The sequence below is a fragment of the Cyanistes caeruleus genome, chromosome 19 (assembly GCF_971803275.1).
Source record: "Cyanistes caeruleus chromosome 19, bCyaCae1.hap1.1, whole genome shotgun sequence".
In the NCBI taxonomy this organism is placed as follows: Eukaryota; Metazoa; Chordata; class Aves; order Passeriformes; family Paridae; genus Cyanistes; species Cyanistes caeruleus.
This window is the reverse complement of record NC_141719.1, coordinates 7,829,297-7,854,788: the sequence shown is the minus strand read 5'-3', so window position 1 is coordinate 7,854,788 and position 25,492 is coordinate 7,829,297. Positions and strand designations below refer to the sequence as shown.

General features: G+C 40.8%; 2 protein-coding genes and 1 long non-coding RNA gene across 29 annotated transcripts in view; all 3 read left to right on the top strand.

Moving 5' to 3' along the window:
- Positions 1-140: 140 nt before the first annotated feature.
- On the top strand, positions 141-8,993 carry LOC147649821 (uncharacterized). The gene is made up of 2 exons (XR_015278001.1): positions 141-360; positions 8,637-8,993. It is a non-coding gene; the product is annotated as an uncharacterized LOC147649821 (long non-coding RNA).
- Positions 8,994-9,901: 908 nt separating this feature from the next.
- Positions 9,902-20,421, top strand: UTP6 (UTP6 small subunit processome component). The gene is made up of 19 exons (XM_023938749.2): positions 9,902-10,174; positions 10,251-10,335; positions 10,962-11,003; positions 11,087-11,179; positions 11,327-11,374; positions 12,172-12,235; positions 12,669-12,787; positions 13,274-13,351; positions 13,772-13,853; positions 14,656-14,737; positions 15,404-15,585; positions 16,224-16,303; positions 17,030-17,107; positions 17,252-17,431; positions 18,170-18,250; positions 18,972-19,081; positions 19,170-19,236; positions 19,520-19,592; positions 20,157-20,421. Exons 1-19 carry the CDS (start codon positions 10,083-10,085, stop codon positions 20,312-20,314), a joined length of 1,794 nt encoding a protein of 597 aa, XP_023794517.2. The 5' UTR covers positions 9,902-10,082; the 3' UTR covers positions 20,315-20,421.
- A 1,101-nt stretch (positions 20,422-21,522) lies between these two features.
- The window catches only part of COPRS (coordinator of PRMT5 and differentiation stimulator), a 147,726-nt gene continuing 143,756 nt past the window's right edge, over positions 21,523-25,492 (top strand). For 20 of the 27 annotated variants that reach the window (XR_015277998.1, XR_015277995.1, XR_015277994.1 and 17 more), the window contains exons 1-3: positions 21,958-22,314; positions 22,670-22,742; positions 23,305-23,556. Coding sequence is in view for 6 of the 27 variants with exons in the window: in XM_086857200.1 (XP_086713326.1) it covers positions 22,673-22,742; positions 23,305-23,556 (322 nt within the window). In the remaining 21 variants the exon portion in view is untranslated. Of the gene's footprint in view, positions 21,634-21,804; positions 22,315-22,643; positions 22,743-22,989; positions 23,188-23,304; positions 23,557-25,492 lie in introns of those variants that run through there. The other 7 variants (XR_015277992.1, XR_015277990.1, XM_086857202.1 and 4 more) reach the window with 5 other exon arrangements.

Here is a 25,492-nt window from a genome sequence, read left to right as displayed (position 1 = left end):
TGACGCGCGGATGGTTCTGGAAGCGTTTGGTTGGTCCGCGCGCTCGGCGCGCGCCCCCCCACTCTCCGCCTTTGAACTGAATTCGCGGGAAAGCGCCGCTCGCGCTCCGGCGCGGGGCATGATGGGTACGGGGGGCCCCCCCGCCGGGCTGAGGGGCTGCTCGCCGAACCCCGCCCTCGCACCCCGCCGGCAGCGCTCCGCCCGAGCCCCCGGGCGGCCCCGACCACCGCCTCCCCGTGCCCCCCGGCCTTCCCGGCTCTGCGTGTACCCCCGGGCTCTCCATGCCACCTCCAGCTGCCCCCGCGGCCGCTCCGCTGTCCTCAGAGCTCAAGAGATCAATTTGTTAAAATAGAAGCTCAGGTAGAAATCGGAATCGTTTCTATGGTGGAAATGGTTATACTTTATACTGGGTCGGCCATGAGTATAAAGCTGCTATCCCGTAGCTTTAGCCTTAGCTAACTGTGAGGTTTCCTCAGAGGATGGTACAAGAAGTGGCCCAGACGTGCAGCAAGACTTGAATTCTGAGGTGAAGTGTCTCTGGGTTGATGAGATCTCCCTCTGTCCCCGGGGAAGTGCAGGCTGCGCCGCTGTGCTCGGAGCCCTGACAGCTGCGGCGGGGCCGAGCTCGGGCCAGGGCCGCTGTCAGGGCAGCGCCTCGTGTGTGAGGAAACACCGAGTCCAAGCGCGTGGGGAAATTCAACAGCGGCTCCATTTAATCACCTCCTTATCAACAGTGCGGCAGCTCATACACAAAAGGCTTCTGCAGCCGTTCGGTTCTGTTTGCTTTCCTTTGCGAAACTTCTCTGGGGTAATTGTACAGGGTAGGGTAGGAATGGTCAATGTGTGAAATACAGCCTTGAATTCTGATACCAGATACAGCTGTGGTGCTGGCACCCCACCATCTCCATTTATCTTCTAATTTCTAGCGCTAAGAAAAATGAACTTAGTGATAAATATTAAGAGGAAAATCATATATCAAAGTCATGTTGTAAATGTGCCTTACATTATCAATAAAGGGAGATTCTAAAGTGATGTCTCATTTATTAACCTTATTATGTTTAAAGACAATATATGTATATACACACCAAACATTCAAATAAACAAGTCTTTGTTGACTATTTCTCTTTTTTTGCTTTTTCTATTATACCATTTATCTTTCATGTTTGCTCTGGAAAGACCATTTCTTCCCTTGTTTTTTCCCCCCTCCTTCCCTCATCGGGCATTGATGTTTTACCTGTAAGTTTTTCAGTATTTTGCTTCAGTTTTTCTTACATTTTAATAAATTCATTGTTGTCACCAACGTACCTACGTTACGTTTCTTTCTCCAAACAATACTGTTATATATTTTATCCTGCTTATCATAATTGTCTGCTTAGTATTCCAGCTTCTTTATCTTCTATTTCCTACTCAATTTCCCTACAGCCACTTGTTGCTGAGTATTTAACTTCATGCCAGTCTCTCACTCCTGGCAGCAGCAGTGTTTGATGCACTGCACATTTTTGAGGACCTTACATGTAATTTCTTTGCTTATAACACCCGTGACTTCCTGATGTTTGGTGTTTGGCAGGCTGGACTCAGAGGCTACAGAGCAGCTGTATCCCAAATTATGGGTATGTTTAGGTGATCAAAGGTTGAGTTTGAGGCTGGTGACACCCTGTTACAAGTGACAAAATGTATCAATATGGAAGTACCTGTGAGAAAGGCTCCTCAGTGTTGCATAACTGCAATTCAGTCCTTGGAAGTTGTCCATTGCCTAATTTATTCCCGTTTCCTCCCAACTGCTTCCAAGCCTCTGTGGCTTCTGTTGGGTCATCATTCTAAATTTGAGGACTGGGAGGAGACAGAGGGCAACCTTCCAAGCAGGAGTAAAAGATAATTCAGCAATTAATCTCTGGCATTAAGTTGGATCTGCTTGTGAACAGAGGAACCAGGGCTGCAACTCCTGCCTTGAGTGAGACAGGACAGTGCAACACCACAGCTGTGTCTGAGCCCTCTGGACATGTAAGACTGGCTGCCAAACAGGAGCGCTTTAGTAGCTTCTGCCTGTTTTCCTTAGCTGGTAAAGAGACTCGTCATTTCTTAACTTGTTTAGATTTGCTGCTCTGGGCTGTTCATATGTCCTTAAGGAGCACAGAGTATACATGAGGTACAGTCCTCAAAAATTCTGAAATGTCCATCCCCATCCCTGGAAGTGTTCAAGGCCAGGCTGGATGGGGCTTGGAGCAGCCTGGTCTAGTGAAAGGTGTCCCTACCCATGGCACAAGTTGTAAAGATATTATCTTTAAGGTCATTTCCAACCCAAAAACCATTCTACAGAATGATTCTATGATTCATTCTATATTTGGAGCTACACAGAATGGATGGTTAGAAGGAGCACAGGGCACAAAAGAGCAAGTAAAAAAGAGAAAGATGGAAATCATAACAGTTTCTTCAGAAAAAAATGAGCTATGGTATGAGACTGTTCTGTCCTTGACCTTCCTGGTAATACAGACCCCTACAGACTTTACAGATGCATTTATCAAAACCCAAAAAGTTAAAACATTTTTCCTGTGTACATATACATCAGATAACAGGAAGTTTGCCATATTTAGCAAATGACACTGAATATGTGTCTTCTAATAAAGTAGTCTAAAAAAGATGCAGTGAAATGGAGTGTACCTGCCTGAAACTGACATTTTCAGTAAACACATTAAATTTAAACAGTAGAAGGTTATGATACTGTATCTTTTTGCCATAAAGATAAAAAGTACCCTAACAGAATGGAGAGGGGAAAAAAGGCAGTTTAATAAGCTTAAGATGATAAATAGAAGAACCAATAAATTTGGAACCAGGAGTGCTGTTGGAACAAAACCCTGAAAAGAAAGCAGAAGTAGGTGGCAGAGGTGCTTTCATGCCATCTCAGATTTTCAGTCTTGAGGTAGTCAACCAATTCTTGTTTTCACATCATGTTAGTGGCATTTGCATTTGATGTCCAAAAGATCAGATTTGTTTCTTGCAGATTGAATATCCTACATATGCTACTTGTAAATGTCTTTTTCCTATGGCTTTTTGCAGTCTGTGTATGCCCAGCATTCCTATCATCTTTAGTGGATGAACTGCAGTGATTTTTGCCCCTTCAGATATATATGTAAAAGAACATGTGTGTTTTATAACACTTTATGGATTGTTTCATAGTTACATGATTTTGTTGCTTGCCTGTAGTACCCCTCTGACCACACTACTTAACTTTCCAGCTTCCAGTCCTCCAAATTACTGTGTCACAAGAATATTCACAAATTTTTTTATTATTTTTTTAAATAGTAGAAATAAATACTTGTGTATTTATAACTCAGTTAAATGAAGCTTCTGTCAGTATATTTATACAGCTTTCCTCACATCTTTAAACATAGATCTGTCTATAAAGATTGTTAGTAGCTAACTAAATACTACTACACATCAGTTTATCTTCTGGGAAATTAATATTACATGTAACTTTGAAACAAAAGAGTGCTTATGAGCTACATATATAAACTTTTGGTCAGTCTTTGTTAAGGATTGGTTCCAGATTTGGGCCATCATGAAAGCCAGGGTCAGTATTTATTAGGGAGCATCAGTGGGATTCAAGGGCATCTGGTATTGAAAAGACTTTATGTACTCCACTTACATGGTTAAATCCAAACCTTTCTTCTTGTTGTTTCCATGCATTCAGGTTCTACTTCTCACACCCTGTCCCCAAACCCAGGTTTTCCATAAGAGAAGTGAGGATGCAGAAATGGTCCAGAACCAAAAGACAAACAAAAACACCTAGTGTGTAGACAGGAAGGTCCCATCTGTGTCACTGTACTCCAAAACCAGACCCATTTCAGTGGCACCCCTTTCTTTCATTTACGCAAATAAACTTCACTAGGTGCTGAGTTAACTTGACCTGCAATAGCTATTAATTTTTTTCAGTTCATATTCTTTATTTTCAGTCTGATTTGATGTAGAACAACAGTAATTGGCCATGGAACTTGTTAGATAAACTACTCTTCCCTACCTACTTGGGAAACAAATATCAACACCCACAAAGTGTTTTCCCAGGCTCTTGTAAACAGAGACTACATAATATTTCACCTGGAGAAAGGGAGCAATTCCAACTTTCGGGGTAACAGCGTGAGAGCAGTTTCAGCTCCCTGGGTAACAGCACAGGAGCAGGTGGAGCACTCGGTGTATTTGGGGTCACAGGGTTGTACTGCTGCTGGGTGGAAGCTCTCAGTTTCAGTCCTTTTTGTTCTGCACATTAGTGTACAGTGCTGCTATGCTTTAATAAGTAATGAGAGCAAAGAGAAAATAAACTTTGTTGTAAGGGAAGCACCGTGGAGCATGGCAAAAGGAAAGAGTCAGGATCCCACACAGCAACCCAAGTGTAGCCATGAATGCCGTGAGTGTGAGAGATCCACAGAGCAGCCACTTGTGATTCTCATTCACGTGTTTTGCTGGGGACTGCTTTTGTACAGAGCTGCTCAAATGTATTCCAGGAGCGCAGCACTCAAGGAACTTGGCCCTCAGGGAATCTTAATGCACCCACAATGCACAGCTTTCAGCCAGCAGGTTGCTCGTGTGTCTTGAGTTATTGCAGGGAGTGAAAAGTGAATTCTCAGGATGTTTTTGCACCAGAGAGTCACCTGCCTTCTGCTTTCACATGGTGAACAAACAGTGATAATTAGTTTCTTTGAGTTCTCTTAGTGATGTTTTACTGTATTTTTCTACAGTGAATTTTTTTTTCTTGATTTTCAGTTGATTATTTATTTTTGCTTGGTGGCTTTTTAGCAGCAGTGTTTGTCATTACAATTGAGACAGTGGACTAAAATACTGGTTTCAAAAGCATTGTGAAAAGCCTGGGCCCAATAGGTTGATTTGCTCTAGAAAGGTAGGACATATCTTAAGATGATTAAAATGTAAAACCAGAAATATACTAACTAGACAGGAAAAATCCTTGACAAATCTTGAAATTTGAATACTTAATACATGGAAATGAATGAGGAATAATTCTAGTTCATGCTGTAATTTCAGAGATGTGTAGTACACAAAACTATCAAAAAATGATTCTAAGTGAACTTTCAGGATTTGTGTTCTCTTAATTGAGTCCCGGAAACTGTGAAAGATACGGCAACTGAAACACTTCAGATGCAAACTTAATGATTAAACTCAGAAATGCAGAGATCAAAGAGAAACTGCTGGGAAGATCTGAGAATTAAGTCAGTTACAGATGTAAATAGAAGTTTCTGAACAAAAGGTCTGTTGACAGTGCAAGAATGAAATCTTCAGTCACTCAAAAAGAAAAATATTGGAGGATCAAAGAACATGTCAATAGACAGTAAAATAAAACCTCAACTGAATTAGTTAGCTAATTAATTTCAGCTTTAAGTAAGAGATAAGTTTTAACAGGGATCAGCTCTTTCTTTCGTGACTAAAACAAGTACAGATTAATAAAGTGAGAATTTAGAATTTAATCACCATCAGTTACTTAAAGGATAAGATCAGGACAGAAACTGTGTTCTCAGTGTTTACCAGTTAGCACAGATACACTAAATTCACACACGGGAAGACTTATCTAAATGTTTCATTAGGAGAGTTATCTGGGGTTTCATATGCCAGAGATTGCTTCACAAGGCTTTTACAAGAGTGTTTTTTGTTTTTGGAATGCTGCTTGGGAGGATATGATTCTGCACGCTATAATCTGAATTATCTATACTCCAGAAGTAGTTCTACTGGTTGTTGTCATGACTGTGGTCAAAGTACTTTTACCATGCTAAAACCATCTCTATAGAGAGATGTGAGAAACAGAGTAGGAGGCAAATTGTGATCAATCCTAACTCCAGTTTTTGGAAGGAGAAATAAATATGTATGTGGTATAGTTTATGCTTTTTGTTATACCAGCACAATTGATGCTGGCACCAACATGCTTGCATTTAAAAGATACGAGGCTTTGCTCTGAGGAAGTTCTTCTTTCCTGAAATTGCTACTTATGACATAGGTCACCCAAGGCCATGCCACAATTTTACCTATCCTTCAAAACTTAAGACAGGTTAGTGAGGTAAATTAAGCTTTGCATGACTCTGCTCTCCAGACTTCTGGCAACAGACAAGAAATCAATTAAAGATAATTAAGCAATATATTTTGTGGAGTTGACATTTTAGGAGTATGTAGGGGAGATGACTGATATAGCTTCAAATTGTTGAAATGTGACTGGCATTCCATTGGGTTATGAATTGGAACTAGGACATGATGACTGACTAGTTGTAACTTCCCTGCTGCATTTAGACAGAATGTCAGCTACTCACCAACCAGCCAAATGACAAAATCAAATTAAAAGGCACACTCAGAGCCACTACTGTGCAAGCCCCTGGACACCCTGAATAAGCAGATGGATCTTATACTGAGTGCCAGATGTGAATTGGCAAGGAAACAATTCCAGAGGCATCAGTCCCCTTCACTGGAAATTCCCTGTGTATAGATGTTCAGATCTTGGGGCAAAACAGAATGCCTCAAGAAGACTAGGAGAAAAATCTGATCCATAAAAATTCAAGTTCAGGGCCAATGCAGAGAAGAAAGCAAAAGTTTTGCCTTTTAAAAGAGATTATATGTAAAGTATCAGATAATAGTTCTGTTAAGACATTAAATAAAAATATTTATATTTGTTGGTTTTGGATTTTTTTATCACTTAGAGCTGAAAAAAGAAAGGAGTGAGTCAATGAAATTCCAGGAGGGATTCAGATCTAAAGTCACAGGGTCAGTACCAGCAAGCTGCAAGAGTAAAGCAATGCATTGACAAAGACAAGCATTTTTCTATCAGAATGGAAAAAATAACATCTGTCTAGGACATGTACCAGGATTACTGCTGGTATGGAACAGTCCAACTGACCAACTGCAAAGTCTTAAATCTAAATTTTTGGATACTAAGAGCGGAATTGCAGTGATGAAACTACTATTTATTACGATTGACTGCTGGTTTTGGCAGGGGTGAAACCAAATCATCATGTAGATTATTTTAATTATAAAATGAAGGAAATTAATGTAGTCCAAAGTTTGGGTTAGTCTATTTTTGAGAGTAAATTCCAAACTGTTTTATTAACAGATGTGCTCATATATTTTTAAATCAAAGTCCCACATGCTCTGTAAATGCTTTGAGGGCTTTGTTAAAAATATATCCCGAACGATGAACCACTGGCTCAGCTGAAGTCAGTGGAAGCTTCCCAATTCTTTTCATGAGGTCATAACACCACTTTCATTGTTTAAAAGGCATTTTCATAAAGTACATGTTAATTGTAAAATACTGTACATCTGAGAGCATCTTCTAAAAAGCTATAATTGTTTCTTCACTCAGGTTGTAAAAATAGCAGAAATAAAAAAGATAGATATAAATCAATTTGTAATTTAAATATTTGTCTTATGCACATTAACTATTAAATGTTTTAATATAGGCAACACTTAAAGGAAAACCATTGTGATTATTCCCAATATCCACTGCTTGCAGACACAATCTATAAATATTAAGCTGTGACAGCTTGCCAGAACTTCTCTGCAAGGACCTCCTGATGGAGTTTTTCTAAAGAGACTTCATAAAAGCAGTAAACTGTGGGACCCTACAGTTGCCAGCTGCAGCAGTTGTTTCTCCAATTTTCCCAATAAGATTTGTTGAAACTCTCTGTATTGCAACGTCTTTATTGGTAATGGATCCCTCCTTAATTTGCACTGATGCATTTGGAATGTCAGCTTCCAAAACAAGGCACATGGGAGGCATTTAAAGTAGATTTTATGAAAGGGAAATGAACAAAGAGCATGTCAGGTTCCATTTTGATTTGCATGACAAATCCAGCATGCAGTGTTCTGGTGGGTTGGGCTGGGCTTGCCTGCCACTCATGGCGTTTGTCACTTTGGTATGAGCACTTTTGACAGTCCGTTATGTTAATTGTTCTAAGGATTGTTTTGCTGGGGGAAGAAAAGGAAAGGAATTTTTATTTTTGTATTTGTTCTATCTACAGGAAAGGAGGGATATCTGAGGGAACAAAAAATGTTTTCAGTTGGGTTTTGATCTATTTTTTTGGTAAATAATACTGTGAGGTCATCAACAAAATTCAGTATTTTAAATCTTATTGTTACTCACTCTGTGGTTTTGAGTGGGAAGTACTAGGCCCCTAAACGAGAAACTTGGGGAATCTATTGTTTTGGTGCACACCATTCTTTGATCCTTTGAGACTCACAGTGATGGGTCCTGCAGAGTGGTTTGTGCTGTGCCTATGTGCTTCTATGGGATGATATTGTGGTGCTTTGACAAGTGCTAGCAAGAAATTTAATGCCCTCTGAGGCCTTGTTGGACACCCATTGTTATCAGTGTGTGGGGAACTCTCAGACCTGTTGGTAGATGTGTGCACAGGACTGAATTCTCCTGGAGGCACACTGAAGGTGGAGGTTGCTGTGGCCCCTGAGGGTACACACACTTGTCCACCATCTCCATTAAAACAGTCACAAAAGGTTTGGTGAGTTTCAAAGCTCCTGACTGACTTCAGGTGGCAGAACACTGTAGGTTGATCACAGAACAGTTATTTTCAGACTGACAGAACAATCAAACAAAGTTTCAGAAGACTGTTGTTTATGTTGGTGTCTCTGTTTTGCAGTTACTGCTGATTTTCAGCCAAAGAAGAGCTGAATGGCTGAAGAGAGAGGAGAGCAAGAAGACAGAATTTTCCACAGGTTTCTGGGAATGGCTGGCATTTACCTTTTCAATTCATAACTGTTGCCCTGAAAACTAAGCCTTCTGATCTTGTTTTCATAGTTTTAGTTACTTTCCCAGGAAAGTAACTGTAAACATAAATATTTACACATTCCTTCTAAGAAACGTCTCTGATGGACCTTTCACATGACCAGTGTGATTGGGAAGGTGGTAATTTAGTTATCCAATCCCTGGTCATTGTCAAGAATCTATAAATACTGGAGTCAGAAAATAAAGTTACTTCTTTTCCTGTCATACCATTGAGACGTGTCTGTGTGAATCATTCTGTGTCCTTTAGTGACACATAACTCCTACACAGCATGTAGTGTTCTCATTTACATGTTGGGATCTACATGCACGTGACAGGTTAGCTCCAAGTACAGAATGCTTTTTAGTATAAAATCATGCACTCAAATGCAAAAATACTCAGATGAAGTGAAACAATCCAGCAGTAATTCCAATCACACTCTTGCTCAGCACTCCAGTGTGCCAATGTTACTTTTGATTCCCAGTGCCATCCTCCTTAAGGTCTGTTTTAGTAAAATCTGTGGACTTGCACAAGAATCAGCTTGAGTTGGTGCATCTCAAAATATCAAACCCAATGTAATTAACAAGTTATTGGTGATTATGAATAACAATCTTCCACCACCACTGAGAAGGACTGCTGTGCTGCTTTACTGAAAGCTGTGCTCAGTTGGAGGTGAACTCACTGAATTTTAGGTCCCATGGGACTGAAGGCTTTGGCTCACCAATGGGGAGCCAAACATACTCCAAACGTACAGTCATTCAGTGTAGGACAAGGGAGTGTCCAGGGAGGACAGTCTCCATCAGGAATTGCCCCTCTCCTTGGGTGGGTACAGGGTCCCTTGGCACAAGGCAGCTGCAGTGCAGAGCTGCCTAGGCCACCAACTCCTGAATGCAGAACCAGTCTGTAGCTCTTGGTCTTGTGACTGGATGGTGCCTCTCCATTTCCTGGTAGCTTTCCTGTTTGGTTACTTCTTGGAAAATCATGTCACTGTTTCCTGTCAGAGAGGAAACTTGCTAAACCTCTCCTACAAAGAATTAGTTTAGTTTCTTTTTAATTGGTCCCAAAATAGAAAAAAGCCACCACAAATCCAAGCCACAGAAGGTGAAAAAAACTTTTCCAGAGGTCCTTTGCAATCCGACCGAGTCTGTGGAGGCTCTGCGGTTCTGGTTCCTCCAGCCGGGCAGGGGGCGCCAGAGCGGCGCAGCGGCCGGAAGCGGCGGCGGCCGTGCCGTGTTGTACCGGGCCGTGCCGTGTTGTACCGGGCCGTGCCGTGTTGTACCGGGTTGTCTTGTGCCGTGCCGGACACACCGGGGCCCCGCGGCCATGGCAGAGCGCATCGAGCAGCGGCTGGAGGATCGCATCCCGGAGCTCGAGCAGTTGGAGCGGGTCGGGCTGTTCACACGCAAAGAGATCCGGTGAGCGGGGCCGGGCCGGGGGAGCGCACGTGGTGCGGCCGGGAGCGCTGCGGGCGCTGATCTCCCGTTCCCGCAGGGCTGTCCTGAGGAAAGCCACGGCTCTGGAGTACAAAATCCAGCGGAGGGCGCTGCGGAAGGAGGATTTCATTAATTACATCCAGGTAGGCTTCACCGAGCGGCAGAGCGGGGCGGCTCTCGGTGCACACCCCGCTCAGTTAGACCCGGATAGTTTTGTAGTGACCCACGTTGGAAACAGATCAGAGTCCCCTCCTCACCTGGTCCTTGGTGTTCACCTGTGAGCGGTTGTTGGTACCAGAGTATGAAGCGTAGCCAGGAGTTGATGCCCGGGTTTGGGGTCAGCCTTCTCTCTTCCTGCAGTTTTCTGTCTCTCCAGAGATGTAGAGCTCCCAGTTCCCTGACGTGCTGTGCAAACCGTAGTTAAGGGAAAATTAATAAGTTCAGTTATAAGGAAAAGGTTCCTGAAAGGATGGCCAGGGACTGAACAGGCTCCACAGGGAATGGTCATAATCAGGAGCCTGACAGAGCTCAGGGAGTGTTTGGCAAGTGCTTTAAGGCACAGGGTGGGATTGTTGGGCTGTGCTATGCAGGGCCAGGAATCTTAGAAATGTGGTAGTGACCCAGCCAAAAATTACTGCTTATTTTTTCCTGACTGTAATGTTTATTGTCCACCTGATAATTTATAACAAACTTGATGTAGTTTTTTCTTGCCTCGCTGTTATGTGCCTCCACATTTGCTTTTAAATGCTTTTTTTTCTTCCCATTCTAGTATGAAGTTAATCTGCTGGAACTGATCAAGAAAAGAAGAGCAGTAAGTTTGTCAGTTGTTAAGAGTGCAAAATACTTTATGCCAAGTTTTCTATTGCAATAAAATTTGTAATTTTTTCCTCCTAGCGCATTGGATATTCGTTTAAGAAGGATGAAATTGAGTACTCTATTCTTCACAGAGTCCACAGCCTGTTCAACCGAGCTACAGGGAAATGGAAAGTACGTTTATTTGTACTGAGATTTGGAATTTTTATTTTTTTTCTGCGTGACAGGTCATTGTACCAAGGGTGTGATGTTTGCTTGTCAGTGTACAAGCAATTTTGTACGTTCTGAGGTTGATTCTTTTCTTCTTTTGATTTCCAACAGGATGATGTCCAGCTTTGGCTTTCTCATGTTGCGTTTTGCAAGCAGTGGGTGAGTTTTCAAATCCTGATCTTACCCAGGTTGAGACTGGTACTTATTCATCCATCTGAAACTTGATTTAAAGATAGGGGTACAAACTTTAGCGTTATGTGCTGTAATACTGAAATAATTTTGATAGTATTGTTGGAGCTGCTTGGGATTTTCACTGATGTGTATAAGTGTAGAGTTTGAGTGAGAATGAATTAGTATGAAATTTGATGCTTGCAGGGGCAAAGGTGAGTCTGACTGCATTAAATCTGGAGTACCAGTTGGTTTGTGAGAACCATAATATTGGTTATACCTTCTCTGGAGTGAGTGATTAACTTGTCTGTGAACTGTGATTTTGTTCCAAATATTTGTTGTAGTGGCTGTGCTGAAAAGTCTAATTCTGTCAGTTTTGTACTTGATAAAATTACCTGTGCAAGGCTTCACATTATTACCAGTATTCAATTGTTGTCATTTCTGTACTGAAGAAGGTGACTTTGCATGGTGGTGAAGGTGGCCAAAGTAAAATACAGTCTCTATCTCAGAAGAGGGCAGTGAAACCATGGGTTTGGGACTTGGGCAGCATTTGTGTTGGCTGTGTGGCTCAGAAAATTTGAGTTAGCTCTACTACTCTAATGTGGTGACTTTTAAATGCTGATCATTGCTGAGTAAATATGAGACACTTTCTACTGTAGATAAAGTAGCAGAGAAGCATCTTTTTCAGAGCAATTTTACTACAGCTTGTAATCTTTCCTACTGAAACTTTGGTGCTGGGGGTTCAATTCAGTACCAGGGTGGGTGAAACAAAACTGCTTCTTTTACAGAATGCAAAACATCAACTCAGTAAGGTGTTTTCTACCATGTTGGCCATTCATTCCGATAAACCAGGTAAATAACAAAATGGTGAGTGCTGCATAAATGCCTCAGCATAGATTGTATGGTGTTGGTTTAAATTCTTGCAGATCTCAGTTCAAACTGTTGGGCTGGAGTTCTTACTCTCTGTTCTTTGCCTTGTTGCTGCCTTAGAGAGAAGGGCTCTGACAGAATTTGTGCTGAGCAGTCATAAATAGATGTGAAGTAGGTCAGAATGACCAATTCCCAGGTGGACTTTGGACTTGGTAGATGTAGGAGCAAGAGGTGTTGAGTGCTCATGACTGCATTTTGGCTTTTGAAGACATCATTAGATCTGTAGCTAAACCGGATTAAACTTCCTGGATATGCCTGTCTGCTTTACAGTTTTACATGGGAGATAATCAGTCTTATTCTGGTGCTGAACTCATGTTGTGAGGTTAAATAAATTTATTTGTGTCACCTGTTGCAGCACTGTGGATTATGGCAGCAAAGTGGGAAATGGAGACACGACTGTCATCAGAAAGTGCCAGGCACTTATTCCTTCGTGCTTTGCGCTTCCATCCAGAGTGCCCCAAGCTTTATCAAGAAGTGAGTTCCTGTTTTTCCTCTATGACTATTTACTTAATCAATCAGAGCAAATCAGTTCAGCATATTTTTCAAATCTGTCTGAGATAACTGGAAAAACTTGTTTTTCCATCAGCAGGAAAATGTCAAAAGTGTTAAAAAAAGCATCCCCAAAATTCCTTTCTAAGGTACTCTGAAGCTCTGCTAGGGTGTAGTTGTCAGGCTCAGTCTGGCATCCCCAGTCTTTATTGAGGAACTTGTTTTACTTTGGGGGCAAGTTAAGGTTTAAAGAATGACTAAAAAATTATCATTGCTACCTGTTGGAAATTTCTGGGCAAATACACAGGACGGGTAGTGGTAGGTACACAAACCTTCAAAAAACAAGGCTCTAAGACATGTGTGGGATGTGGTGAAGTCCTTATTTGTATCTTCAGAGCTTGTTTTACTCTGTAGACTTAGATTTTTATGATTTATCCCCACAGTAATTTCATTTTGTTTTCACTCTTGCAGTATTTCAGAATGGAGCTTATGCATGCTGAGAAACAGAGGAAGGAGAAGAAGGAATTTGAACAAGCAAAGATGGACCTGGTAGGTCAGCTAAATTGAAGAGATATTGTCGGTGTATTACATGTTGAAATTCACAGTTTTGGATTAGTGGTTTATTTGACAATGGCTTAGAGAAAGATTTTGTTCATGTCCCGCAATTGTGTGGAGCTTTTCAAGTACTTGCTGATGCTGAGCTCTAATACTTCATACATTACTTTTTTTCTTTGCATTTGTAGAATCTATTATTACATTCCCCAGTCTGAAAATTAACAGTCATTTCTGGAAAGTAATAGTCAAACTTCCTACCTTATTTCTTTGTAGCTGACTTGGGCGAATTACATAAAAATAGACTTGCATGAAGAAAAACATTAATATCTTCTGATTTATTTTTTTTTCCCTGCTTACAAAAATGTTAGCTGAGAAAGGACAATAATTTCTTCAATTATATGGTTGATATTTCAGGGGGAATTCAATTACTCTGAAGAAATTCTCAATGGGGAAATGGCTCGCATAGTCTACAGGGACGCTTCTCAGAAAATTAAAGGTGAATGAACATTTCTTGTACTTACTCATTAAGAAAATTATAACCTTTAGCCTAGTGCTGGGTTACAGCCTCAAAATTTGACTATTTAAAAAAGAAAACCAAAAGACAGTACAGAGTTACATAACCTTTTTTACTTTGCTGAACATTTAATCACAACTAATCAGCTGCTACTAGTGGCAAAAAAGTAAGAATTCAGACTAATAATAAACCAGGCTAAACTTTTAAATTCAGCAGGGTTGGTAAAAATCAGCCATTTTATTGAGAGAATTGGGTAAAATAGCTGCAAACTAGTAGCAGATATTTTTGAGAACTTTGAGAATGATAGATGGGGATATTTTGGAAGACTGGGGAAAATACAATAATGAACATTGAAAATTAGCGGGGAAAAAGAAGATTAGAGGAAATTTCAGAAAGTGTTGGCTTAATTTAATTTTCTGGAGAAATACTGGGAAAAATAGGCATACAAATGATTTGTAAGCATCTAAAAATAGGTGAGTAATGGCTTATGGGGGTTCACAATGGTCTGATTATGTCAAGTCATGTCTTTTCAAAGGTAAGTTGTGGAGATACAGGATGGACATAATTCATGGACATCTGTTTTGTGCAGCTTTGGAGAGATCTGTCCTGAGTGTGGAGCATTTTGTGTTTTCATGGCAGAGTCATGTAAAGGAGTAGAGGAGCTGCTGGTTAAATTTGCATGTGGAAAAAAGATACAGAAACACAAAGTTCAATTGATGTAATATGTTGAGGAATCCTTCAGTAAATACTTTACTTGATAGTTTAATCTTCTCTTGAAATGTAGGTGTTGAATTCCAGCTGGCTGTGCTCTCTATTGCAAAGCTCTTTGATTTTACCCAAGACTTGCAAAAAGAAATCCTTGAAAGGTGAGTTGTAGCTTTGTGTTTTATTTTTATTTTATTTTGGTTTGGTTTTTAAGAAACATGTTCTCTAACTTAGAGTAGATTGACAGGACTTGCAGAACTAAAGGGTGTTCCTCTAGGGAAATGGTGTTAGGGTTTATGTGAAGTCCTTTAAGAAAAACAAAAGCATGATCTTCAGAAGAGGATACTTTTATCTAACTTCAGAAAGAGCTTTAAAAAACTGCTAAGAAAATTTAGGTAAAATACAGTTGTCACTGAATAATTACTGCACTTAGTTTCCTTAAATTCATTGCAGGAGCTGTGGATTTTCCTAGTGTTCTTTGGTGGGGTTTTGATCTTTTGTTTCTCCAGTTGTTCCTCTCAAAAGAGAGATCTCTCTTGACAGCTTCCTGTCTGTTTTGTGTTATTTCTGGAGAATATTCATATTAAATAATATTTTAAAAAGGTAATATTTTGTCTTTCTCTTGTGGAAAGGAAAATATATTTTTCTGGAATTTGATTACTTAGCCATGTTATTGTTATTATTATCATCATCATCATCATCATCATCATTATAATTACTATTATTAGTTACTTAACTACATTTCTATAGCAATATAATAACCCTCTTAAACATACCTGCAGGTGAGGAATGGTGGCTGTGGGCTGTTACAAGCATGTTGTGTTTAGTTTGCAGGCCAGATATGCTGATGATCCCCTGACATGGGACTACATGGCCCGCCGGGAGCTGGAGCTGGGGTCCCCACAGCCCACAGAACACACCACAAAACAGAAGAAAGTCTCAGAAATGGCCCAGAAAGAGGAACGGTGCTGTGCAGTCTTTGATGAAGCTGTGAGAACAGTCCCAACAGGTGAAATGTTCTGCCTGCATTTTAACATTCATTTCTGGTACTTGAGCAGCCTGTAAGAGCCTTGAAGAAGGTGATGGCAGGCTCTACTGTACCTAAGAGAAGGCAAGCAGTTCTTGGATGCTGCCTCTTGGGATCTGTTTTATGTGTTAATTGGGTTATTTTTCAATGTATTTATGTTCTTGAAGGAGCTGCTTAACTGACAATGTGAGTCTTTTGCTGGTCAGCTGTGAGTAAGCAATGATTTCAAGTTGCCAGAGGAGTGGGTATCCAACTTCAGCCTCTGGTGTTCTTACTTGTAAAGAAGGTTGTCAAGGGACTGTTTGTGGAGTGGTCTCAACATTCCTGCTGTACGGCCTTTAAAGCCACAGAATAGTTTGGGTTGGAAGGGAGCTTTAAAAGTCTCAGGTGAGCTAAGAGCTTGATGCTCTTTACAAAGAGTTACTGCCTGCAGTTTGGATTGGGGAGCCATTTTAAAGTGTAATGTTACAAATCTAGGGCCTCTCTTGTAATACAGCATTTTAAAACAAAGTTGGCATTAACACTTTGTATCACTTGTATCTTTGTATTTCTTAAAGACAAATATTTGTGCTTATTCTTGTGATTCTGTAAAGTGTGATGTTATGCCTTTGCTCCTACAGAGGACATGTGGAAATGCTACATCACTTTTTGCTTAGAGAGGTACAACAGAAAAACCAACAGTGAACAATTAAAGCAAAAGGTAAAAGTTTATTAGGAAATACTACTGAGAAATCATCTCTCTTTTTATTGACTTTTGTAATACCTCAGATAAGAAACAAATGTATTTTTACATTTTATCAAAAATGCTTACTTGTGGCCATCATTAAAAATAACTTAATCTCCATCTGGAGGGATCACTTTTTACTGCCAGGCTCACAGGTGGCCTGCCTGGACATCATTAGCCTGGGCATAAACCAGCCTTGTCAATAAAGTACAGTGACCTCTTTGGATGAAAGCTAAGATTGCAGACTTGTTAATCATGGAATGGTTTGAGTTGAAGGGGGTTATTTAAATTCACTGACAGGTCCTTCAAACCTGTGTTTGTTCAAAGAAGAAGATGAATTAAAATGACTCTTGAAAATAAGTCTGAGCAAAGTTTGGTGCTGGCATTTGGGTAATTTAATTATGCATCTCTGCTTAGGTATGACTCAGTAAATTAATTAATTATCCTGTGCAACTTGGTTCACTAGTATTACACTAAAAGAACAATGCAGTGTTGTTCTTTGCTCCTTAAGGAAGAGAAGTAAATACTCTTGATTCCACTTTATCTTGGAATGTTTGCAGATACCTACAGCATTAAACACATAATGTGTAATTAGATATTCACTGACATGATATACACACAGTTCAGTGGGGTTCTTGGAATGCTGGAATCTGGTATATATAGGAATAATGCTTGTTTGCTTTTTTTCTTTGTTGGTTCTAGAGGCTGGAGAGGACACTGAGTGTGTTTAGCAAAGCCCATGAGTCCAATTTGCTGTCAGAAGCTCTCTACAAGCAGTGGGTAAGAACTACACAGAAGAAATAGATGCTGAGGTTTTCCTGCATTATTTGTGTGCCTGTCTTTGCCATCTTGAGTAGGCACAAAGATGAACAATATTGGTTCAAAGCCCTGCTTTTTAACAAAGCTACATCTTCTGGGTTTTAGCTTCAGCTCTTACTGGACTCCAGCCTCTCTGAGAAGGCTGTGGAGGTGGCAGAAGCTGCAACCAGGCACTTCAGCCAGTCCGTGGAAACGTGGCACATGAGGCTGCAGGTGCTGATCCAGCTCAAAAGGGATGATGTGACCCAATGTTTCGAAGAAGCCATTAAACATGTGGAATCTAAGGTCTGTTGTGCTGGGTTTTGTTTTGTTTTGTTGGGTGTTTTTGTTTGTTTGCTTTTCCCATTGTTGTTTTGTTTTTTGTGCTTTTTTTTTGTTTGGTTTTTAATTTTTTTTATTTGTTGTTGTTTTTGTTTTGTTTACAAGACATTTAAAGTCCCTAACCATTTTTAAGGTCAGAAATAAGAACCTGACATTTCACATGCAAATTGCATTTCTGAGTATTAGGGAATTGTCAATTCACTTAAAATTCACATGTTTAAAGTTTGAATGCTTACAGGTGACATTTTACATACTCCTAGCAGCGAACTTTTATTTATATCTTAATGGAAAAATGTGTTTCCAATGCCTGTGTGGTATTTCAAGCTTTGAATTAGCTTTTTGCTCTCCTGCTCTGTTCCATTTCAAACCCTGGGTAGTGAGTGAGGAAACAGGAAGGTTTCTTTCCTTTTTGTTCTTGGAAGTCACCTCTGTGTACTGCAGTGCTCAGTGATGCAGAACTTTAGAACTTGGTTCTCATCCCTGGCAACACATCTGTCCAGCTAAGGATGATTTATCTTGTAAGTCAGGGAGGAAATGAGAAATTATTTCAGTGTGCAGTTCCAAGTTGTCTTTCCAAGAGCTGTGTCCAGAGGGTATTTTTTATGGCAGGTAATACAGATCTTGATGGCTGTGTTGCTGTCTGTTTCTCTTAAGTCAGAGTCATTGTATTTCAGCCATCTGATGTGTTTGCTGACCTTGTAGGGCACCTTGCCATTGTGGACCCTCTGGGTGGAATGGAGTGAGGGTGCAAACAGCAAGGAAGACACTGAAGCTCTCTTCCAGGTACTTGGCTAATCAAAATCTACTTTTATGGCTGTGTCAATAAAATAGAACAATGTGTGTGAATGGAACATGCAACAAATGCTTTTTACTCAAGTTCCTTCATGGATGTGTTGATATAAAAGAATTTCAAGCAAAATTGTGTGCATTAAAAAAAAAAAGTTGGACATAGACTTACAGGCATAAATATTCCCATGTTCTAAGGCATATGAATGTTTGTAAACACAACCAGTGATGGGCTCCTACTTTTTGGTGTAGAATATTTGCTCTGTTTTCAGATACTTATCTGCATGGAAAAGAGAGTTTTTCCAGTCTGTGTGAAAACATCAGTCTTTTTACAGAATAGTCAAGATTTGAATGAGGACTTTAATCTCACTGTGGATTTCCTCAGTAGTGTAGGACAAAACATTTTCTCTTTGCCTGGTATGTTGGGTTGTGGTTTTTCTTTCTCCCATTTACAACATAAAATTCAGGTATTTAGGTGGAAACTTGAATTTAGCTGTTTGTAGAGTATTGTGAAGCCCCCTGCTTGAAGTGGTTTATGAAAATGCCAGTTCCAGCTATATGGAATACTGGAGGGGAAATGTATTTTAGACTTAGGAGATCTCCTTTGTGTCAGATGCCTAATTAGGGAGAAGAACTAATTGGGGTTTTTTATTTTAGGTTATATGATAAGTTTATTTTTTGTTTATTTTGGGCTTTTTTTTCCCTTTTAAACTAACAGAGATCCTTACGTGCCACAACGCCTTCTGAATCTGTGACTATGAAAGAAAAGTATCTTGACTGGACTTACAGAAATTGTGGTTATAAGAAAGTTAAAAGACTCTTTACCAGGTAAAAAAAACAAAAAAACCTTCAGACCTGATTATTCTAGGGTATATGTTAAAAGTCCTTAAGTCTAAAGTCACTTATTTTATTTCAGCCTGTGTGAAAATCGTCCATTTTCACTTGACTTCTTCAGGAAGATGATCCAAATAGAAAAGGAGCAAGTAAGTTGTTGACTAGCCAATTAATGCTTTTTATTTGTAAAATACAGTTCTAAATTGGGATTTAAATAGGAAGCAGAGTAGTGGTGGTAGTCTGTGATCAGTTCATGTTTGTCCTCTGCAGTTGATTCACAGGATGTGAATACAAACCCAAGTTCCATGGCAACTAATCTTCAGCAGTGTGTGCGTGTAATTGCCATGACTCTCTTCCTTTGTCAGAATCTAATCATGCTGCAGATTCACTTCTTTACAAAATAAATGGCCTTTTAATACCTTCCTTTCTTAGGAATCCTGCAAAATGCTTCATCTGAGAGAATACTATGAACGTGCCTTGAGGGAGTTTGGTTCAACAAATACTGGTAAGGGGGATTCTGTTTTTTATTATTCATTCATTCGTTCACTGCTGCCTCTTTTATTTCCATCCATTTCAAAAGGTACCTGTTTGTTCTGCCCTTGTGCTTGCTGTCATGCAGAGTGGAGCTTATTTCTTCTGTGCCATCAAGTGTAGGACACTGCAGGGACCCTCCACTGTCAGCCCAGGGTCATTGGCATTGGGATGGCTTCAGCAGAATAGGAGCAAATCAGGTTCAGACACTGGCTGGCATAAGAGATATGTATCACTTAATTTGGATTTATGAACAGTATGGAGTTACATATTTATAATCAAGATTTCTGCAATATTTCTTTTATGAAAGTATGCAGCTCAATTATTGTTGCATTATTTCTGAAGACATCACTATTCCACCTGGGATAGAACCCAGGGTTTTACTCCTCAAGGTGCTGGAAGACTGTAGTTTCACAAAGTAAACCCTACTGCATTAATATCAAAGACACTTAGAAAAATAGTTTCTAGTTAGGCTTGGTATGTTTGTTAAGCAATATCTAGTCAAAATCTAACCAGAACTTTAATTTTTCTTTTAAAGACTTGTGGCTGGATTATGTCAAGGAAGAGCTAAGTCATCCCCAAGGCAAACCAGAAAACTCTGGAAGCATTCACTGGCGAGCTATGAAGATGTTGCAGGGAGACCTGGTGGAAGATTTTGTTTCTAAATACACTTTATTGCAAACTGGACATTTATGAAAAACTATACATAGTTATAACATGACTGTGCATTTTTTAACTTCTTTGTACAAAGGTAATATGTTCCTGGATTTTATTAAAGTGTACCTTCTTTATGTGACAAAAAAGAACAATCTCTGTTGCAGTCATTTCTAGTGTTGATTCTGCCAGGGGCAGGTTGAAGTGCACAGTCAGAGGAAGCAAACCTCTGAGGGTGTTTTCATCAAGGCTTCTTGGAGCAAACTCTTGATTGTGCTTAAACATTCAGATAGTTCTAGTGCATCTGGAAAGCTAATATTACAGCACCTAAATGCAAAAAAACCCAAACCAAACCCTGTGGAAACTACACCTGTAGGTGATCTTTCTATCTTATGAAGCTGAATCATGAAAAGTGAATTTCATTAGGTAATCAGTAAAAATACAGTATTTATTGCTTCCTAGTCTTGAAATAATCTGTAATCCTCATGACAAAAAGAGAAACAGCCTCTGCAGCTTCCTTGCATTGGTGTTTGCATCCTGAGAGTGATGAAGGGTAGAGGGGAGCTGAGATCTGTTAGCAGTGTCCTTGAGGTGAGAGTGGAAAGCTCTGATCTACACTTTTTCTGTCCACCATGCCTAAAAGACATGTGTTTTGAAAGGGTGCTGTCCTTGCCTGTTTACAGAGCCACAAAACTGAGAAATCAACATAAATGCTATCCTTGGACCAGTGGAGAAATGTAGGGAAAGTTCAAGACTGTGCAGCAGGTGTTCCTTTGTGCAATTTCCCAGTGATTGAAGGGTGACATAATGACAATACAGGGAAATATTTACTGATTTTTCACTAAAGTAGATATTGCAGCTCCTCTCAAGCAATGAATTCCAGTAACTTAACTAGCTGGGAATAAAGTTTGGAGCAGCAGTCTGGTAAGATTCCTCCTTCTGTGACCAGATCTGAAGTACATCCTGCTTTCATGTTTTCCAAGCTTTTAGCCATGCCATCTCCTTTATCCCTATTAGTTCCCTGCCGCCTCATTGTCTGACACTGAGATTTCCTTGCTGATAATCAATTACACCCTCCCTGCTTCTGAACCACTTCTTGCTTCATCAGTTGCACAACTAAAAGTTTTCAAGTGCAAAGTTTGGAGATTTTAAAGTCCAACAAAGCTGGTAACCATCATTTCAGAAAGTGGGCCATTCTTCCCAGGGATACACATTCCCTGCAAGTAGACGTGCTTGACACCTGCCCAGCTGTTCAGCCAAGGTGCTTCCTCTCTTTTCATATTCTGAGCATGCTGCTACCACGAGGCCGGAAGGAAATGGTTATCTTTCGGCAAGGGGAAAACTCAACGGAGCCATGAGAGGTATTGATACTTCATTTACAACTTCAGGAGCGAAAAGGTGCTTCCTCAGAGCTCTTATGCCTGTGTTTGTCCAGGATGCAGTCTCAATTACACAGTGGTGTTGGGTCATGGCTGCACTCGATGATCTCGGAGGTTTTTCCCGCCGAATTGCGTCTGTGACTCCGAAGCTGTGCACGGTGGGCTCCGCCGGCCGGGCGCTCTGACACGGAGGCTGGAGAGGGAGCAGTCCCACTGTCCCTCTCATCCCGGTGTCCCACCCTGGCCCTCAGGCAGCGGGCCCGCCCGGCTGTCGCTGCTCAGGGGCGCCGAGGGCCGGGCAGGGCCGGGCGGTCCATGGTGCCCTTCAGGCCGGGCGGCGGGCTCGGCTCCGAAGGTTCGGGGATCCCGGGGAGCGCGGGGCGGGCAGCGGAGGCGGCGGGGCCGCCGTGAGGGCTTGCCCGGAGTCCGCGCCCTGCCCTTGGCCACTGGCTGCGGCCCTTGCGGGCCCCGGCTTCCCTCAGCCACCGCCAGGTCCTCCTTGTTCCACTGGAAGTGTGAGGAGAACTCGCCGTCTGCTCCCCAGTGCGCCCCTCAAGAGCAGCTGAGGGTTTTCTTCTGCTCTCCGTCCATCTTAGTCCAGCCCCTCAGTGCTGTTGGAGGATCCCCTTCGGCGTGTGAGCTCCCACCGAATGGTTGATTCATGTTAGTACGTTTTCCACTCCTTGTGTCTTCAGTGTTAGTACGTTTTCCACTTCTTGTGTCTTCATTACCGCTGATTTTTTCACAGTGTGCTGCCGTTCCCAAAGGGGCACGGTTTGGGTCGGGGTTGTGGGGGTGAGTGAGGGGATGGGCTGTTCTGTGTGGGCTAATGCTAGGGGTGACCGATGGCAGCAGCAGAATTAGCTGTACCTCTGCAGATTCTGAAGTGAAAGCCTGTTTGTTATTAAACCTCTGATTCATCAAGAGACCAAATGGAGACACCTGGGAACACTGAAATGTGGTAGCAGTTTTGTGAGCAATCAGAGGTACTACTGCATTCTTTAAAACTGCCTTGTAGGTGATGGCTGCTGCCTCTGAGGAGAAACTGCTTCCAAATAAGACAGAAATTGTGGTCTGGAAGCCCAGAAAAGGTAGGACAAAAGAAAGCAGGTCGCAAATATTAAAACTTGTGCACTGCTTGAGAAATATGCTTAAAGCCTTTTGGTGATACATAGGAAATGCCTCTTTACTTACTGCAATAAATTATTTCCATGTAGGTATTTCTGTATGCCTAGGTGCATGAGTAATTAATCAATATGACTTTTTTTTTTTTAAACCAGAACCATATTTTTGTGGGTTTTTGTTGCTTTTTTTCTTTTAAATACCTACAGGTGAATGTGGTGAAACAAGAGTGCTGGGTCCTGTGCTGTAGTTTACAGAGTTATTTTCCAACTAGTCTGTGGAAAGTCCTGGTTTGCATTATGTTCTGGTGCTGTGGTGCAAGGCTATGTCCACTCTTCCCAAGCACCTGAAATGTGAAGCAGCTCTGTAGTGATGTTACATATATAGGAAGCTGTGTGTATTACATTAAGATGAGTAAGCACAAAGTGTATTTGTGTACCTCTCTAAATTACTGTGTGCTGAGCACTTAATTGTTCTTTTTTTCTTGTTTAATTTCTGAATGTATCTGTTGGTGCTTTCTACTGGTTTTAGAATGTTTGCAGCAGAATATTCCAAATGTTCCTGATGGCAAGTCTGAGGAGAGTGAATCTGCTTCTACCTCTCCCAATGAAGGTGATGTTAGTGGCTCTACTGATGAGGGCTGGTACAATATATATGCTGACCTGGATGTGTGGGATAATGAAGTTTCTAGTATACCTGAGTCTTCAGGGCAGCAAGATGCATCTGAGCATGAGGTGGAAGACTGGGATAGAGAACTAGAGGAGTTCACATGTGGTCCTTACGGTGAGTACACATTTGCTTGTGCTTCATCAGAGTTTTGGATAGTTGGAGGTAGGTGCTTTGCAGAAGAATGTGTTTAAGTAACTCCATGTTCTATTTTGGGAAGCAATTTCTTGTTGTGTTGACCTCCTGGTCAATTTTGTTGTCAAACACAGGATTTAGAGGTGGTGTTGTGGAGTTTGCATGAAACTCTTGCTTGAGCAATTGAATTCTTAGGGAGTGGCATGGTAAGGAGAAGAATTCCATGTTTGTGTAGAGTTTATCTGGTGAAGCAAGTTTTCTGTGGTGTATCTTTGTTATTCTGAAGCAGAAGAGAAAGGTACATGGTGTGCAGGAATTAACTTTGTTGTCTAAAAATTCTTAAAGAAAATTCAAGGCTGTTCATTATAATGTCTCTCTAGAGCATAGAGTTCTTTGGATCAGTGTTCAGTCTCTGAGTATGGTTTGTTGCTTTTACTGTAATGTTTGGTGGGTTTTTGTTTGTTTGGGTTTTTTGGTTTGTCTAACTTTGATTTTGTTGAAGCTTGATCCTCCTAAGTGGTTGTGCACGTGATCAGTCCCATGGACAAAAGTGGCAACGAATAGAAGGAGTTCCACTCACACTTTTAGAGTTGAGTTATTCTTCCAGCTTGTAACTCTTTTTTATGGTGATTCACCATGTTACAGAGTCTCAACCTTCCATTGGCCAGGCAGGCTCTTAGCATAGAAGGGTGGATGGAGTTTAGCCAGAAGTGATTGATAACCTGGCGTGTCTTTGTTGGTGCAGAATAGTAGTATTTCCATTTTCTTCTCATTAATGTGCATATTTTTGTACTTAATACCATTTTCTTTGCTTAGGAAATATGAATTCTCTGTTTATTTTAATCCCATAATTAAAATAAACTTTTGTATTTAAATTCCGTTGTTTGATAATGGAAGAAAGCGAGAAAGTTTTTGCAGTCATTCTCTAAAATCATTCTGATTTTAACATAGGAAAACAGTATTGGTTTTTCACACTGGGTAATCTGAGAAAAAGACTGTTGCCTTTTTGGAGGCTTTCCCTGTCTTCCATTCTTAGCTTTCATTTTAATCTCTTATATACTCAAATTTATGGAATGTTTTGAATTTTGTACTGGAACTGTCCCTCTTTTTCCCCTCTATTTAACTTGCTCATCCCACCTGTAGCTCTTTAAATCCTCACAAGCTAAGGCAGCTGTGATTATTGGATTCAGGTCCTTCTGAAGGATACTGAGTACAAGGGTCCGAGTTGTTAATTGCTACAAATACAAAAACGTGCTTGGATTGGTCATTTTACGTCTTTTTAAGTGTCTTAAGTTCTTGCTGTGATGGTTTGTTTGGCAGTGCTGCTGCAAGGCTGACACGTGGGATATTGTGTTGGGTCCTCTGCTCCTCCATGCTCTGGGCTTTTTCTTTGCTCATTGTCTGATGGCTAGAAATCTTTATGCTTCTGTTAAAACACTTTGTCCTATTTTTGTGCTAGATTGGCTAAATACAGGCCCATTAAGCTTAATTCTAGCGTAGTGGAAATGTTGTTCAGAGCCAGCTTTTACATGACCTCACCCTCCTGTTCTGTCCAGTGACCCAGATCTTAAAGGGTTTGGAGGACTCCTGATTGGGATGGTGTTATGAAATGAGTAGGAAGGAGGAAGGCAAATAAAAGTAATACTTTCATGAGCCTTTTATTCCCAGGGAAAACGTGAAAAAACTGCAAGCCTTGTAAGAACTAGTGCCAGACATTGAGTTCCAGGTGTATCACTGAGCTTTCTGGAAAACTGTTTTGTCTGTGTGGCATGAATCTTCCTTCAAATGAACACATTGCCAAATTCAATTTTCTCTTTGCCTTTTCTTAAGGTCTAATTCATAAGTGCTGGCAGATCAAATTGAAGTAGTGAACTGGAAGATGCCGTAGACCTCCATAATAACCTATAATACACTATTC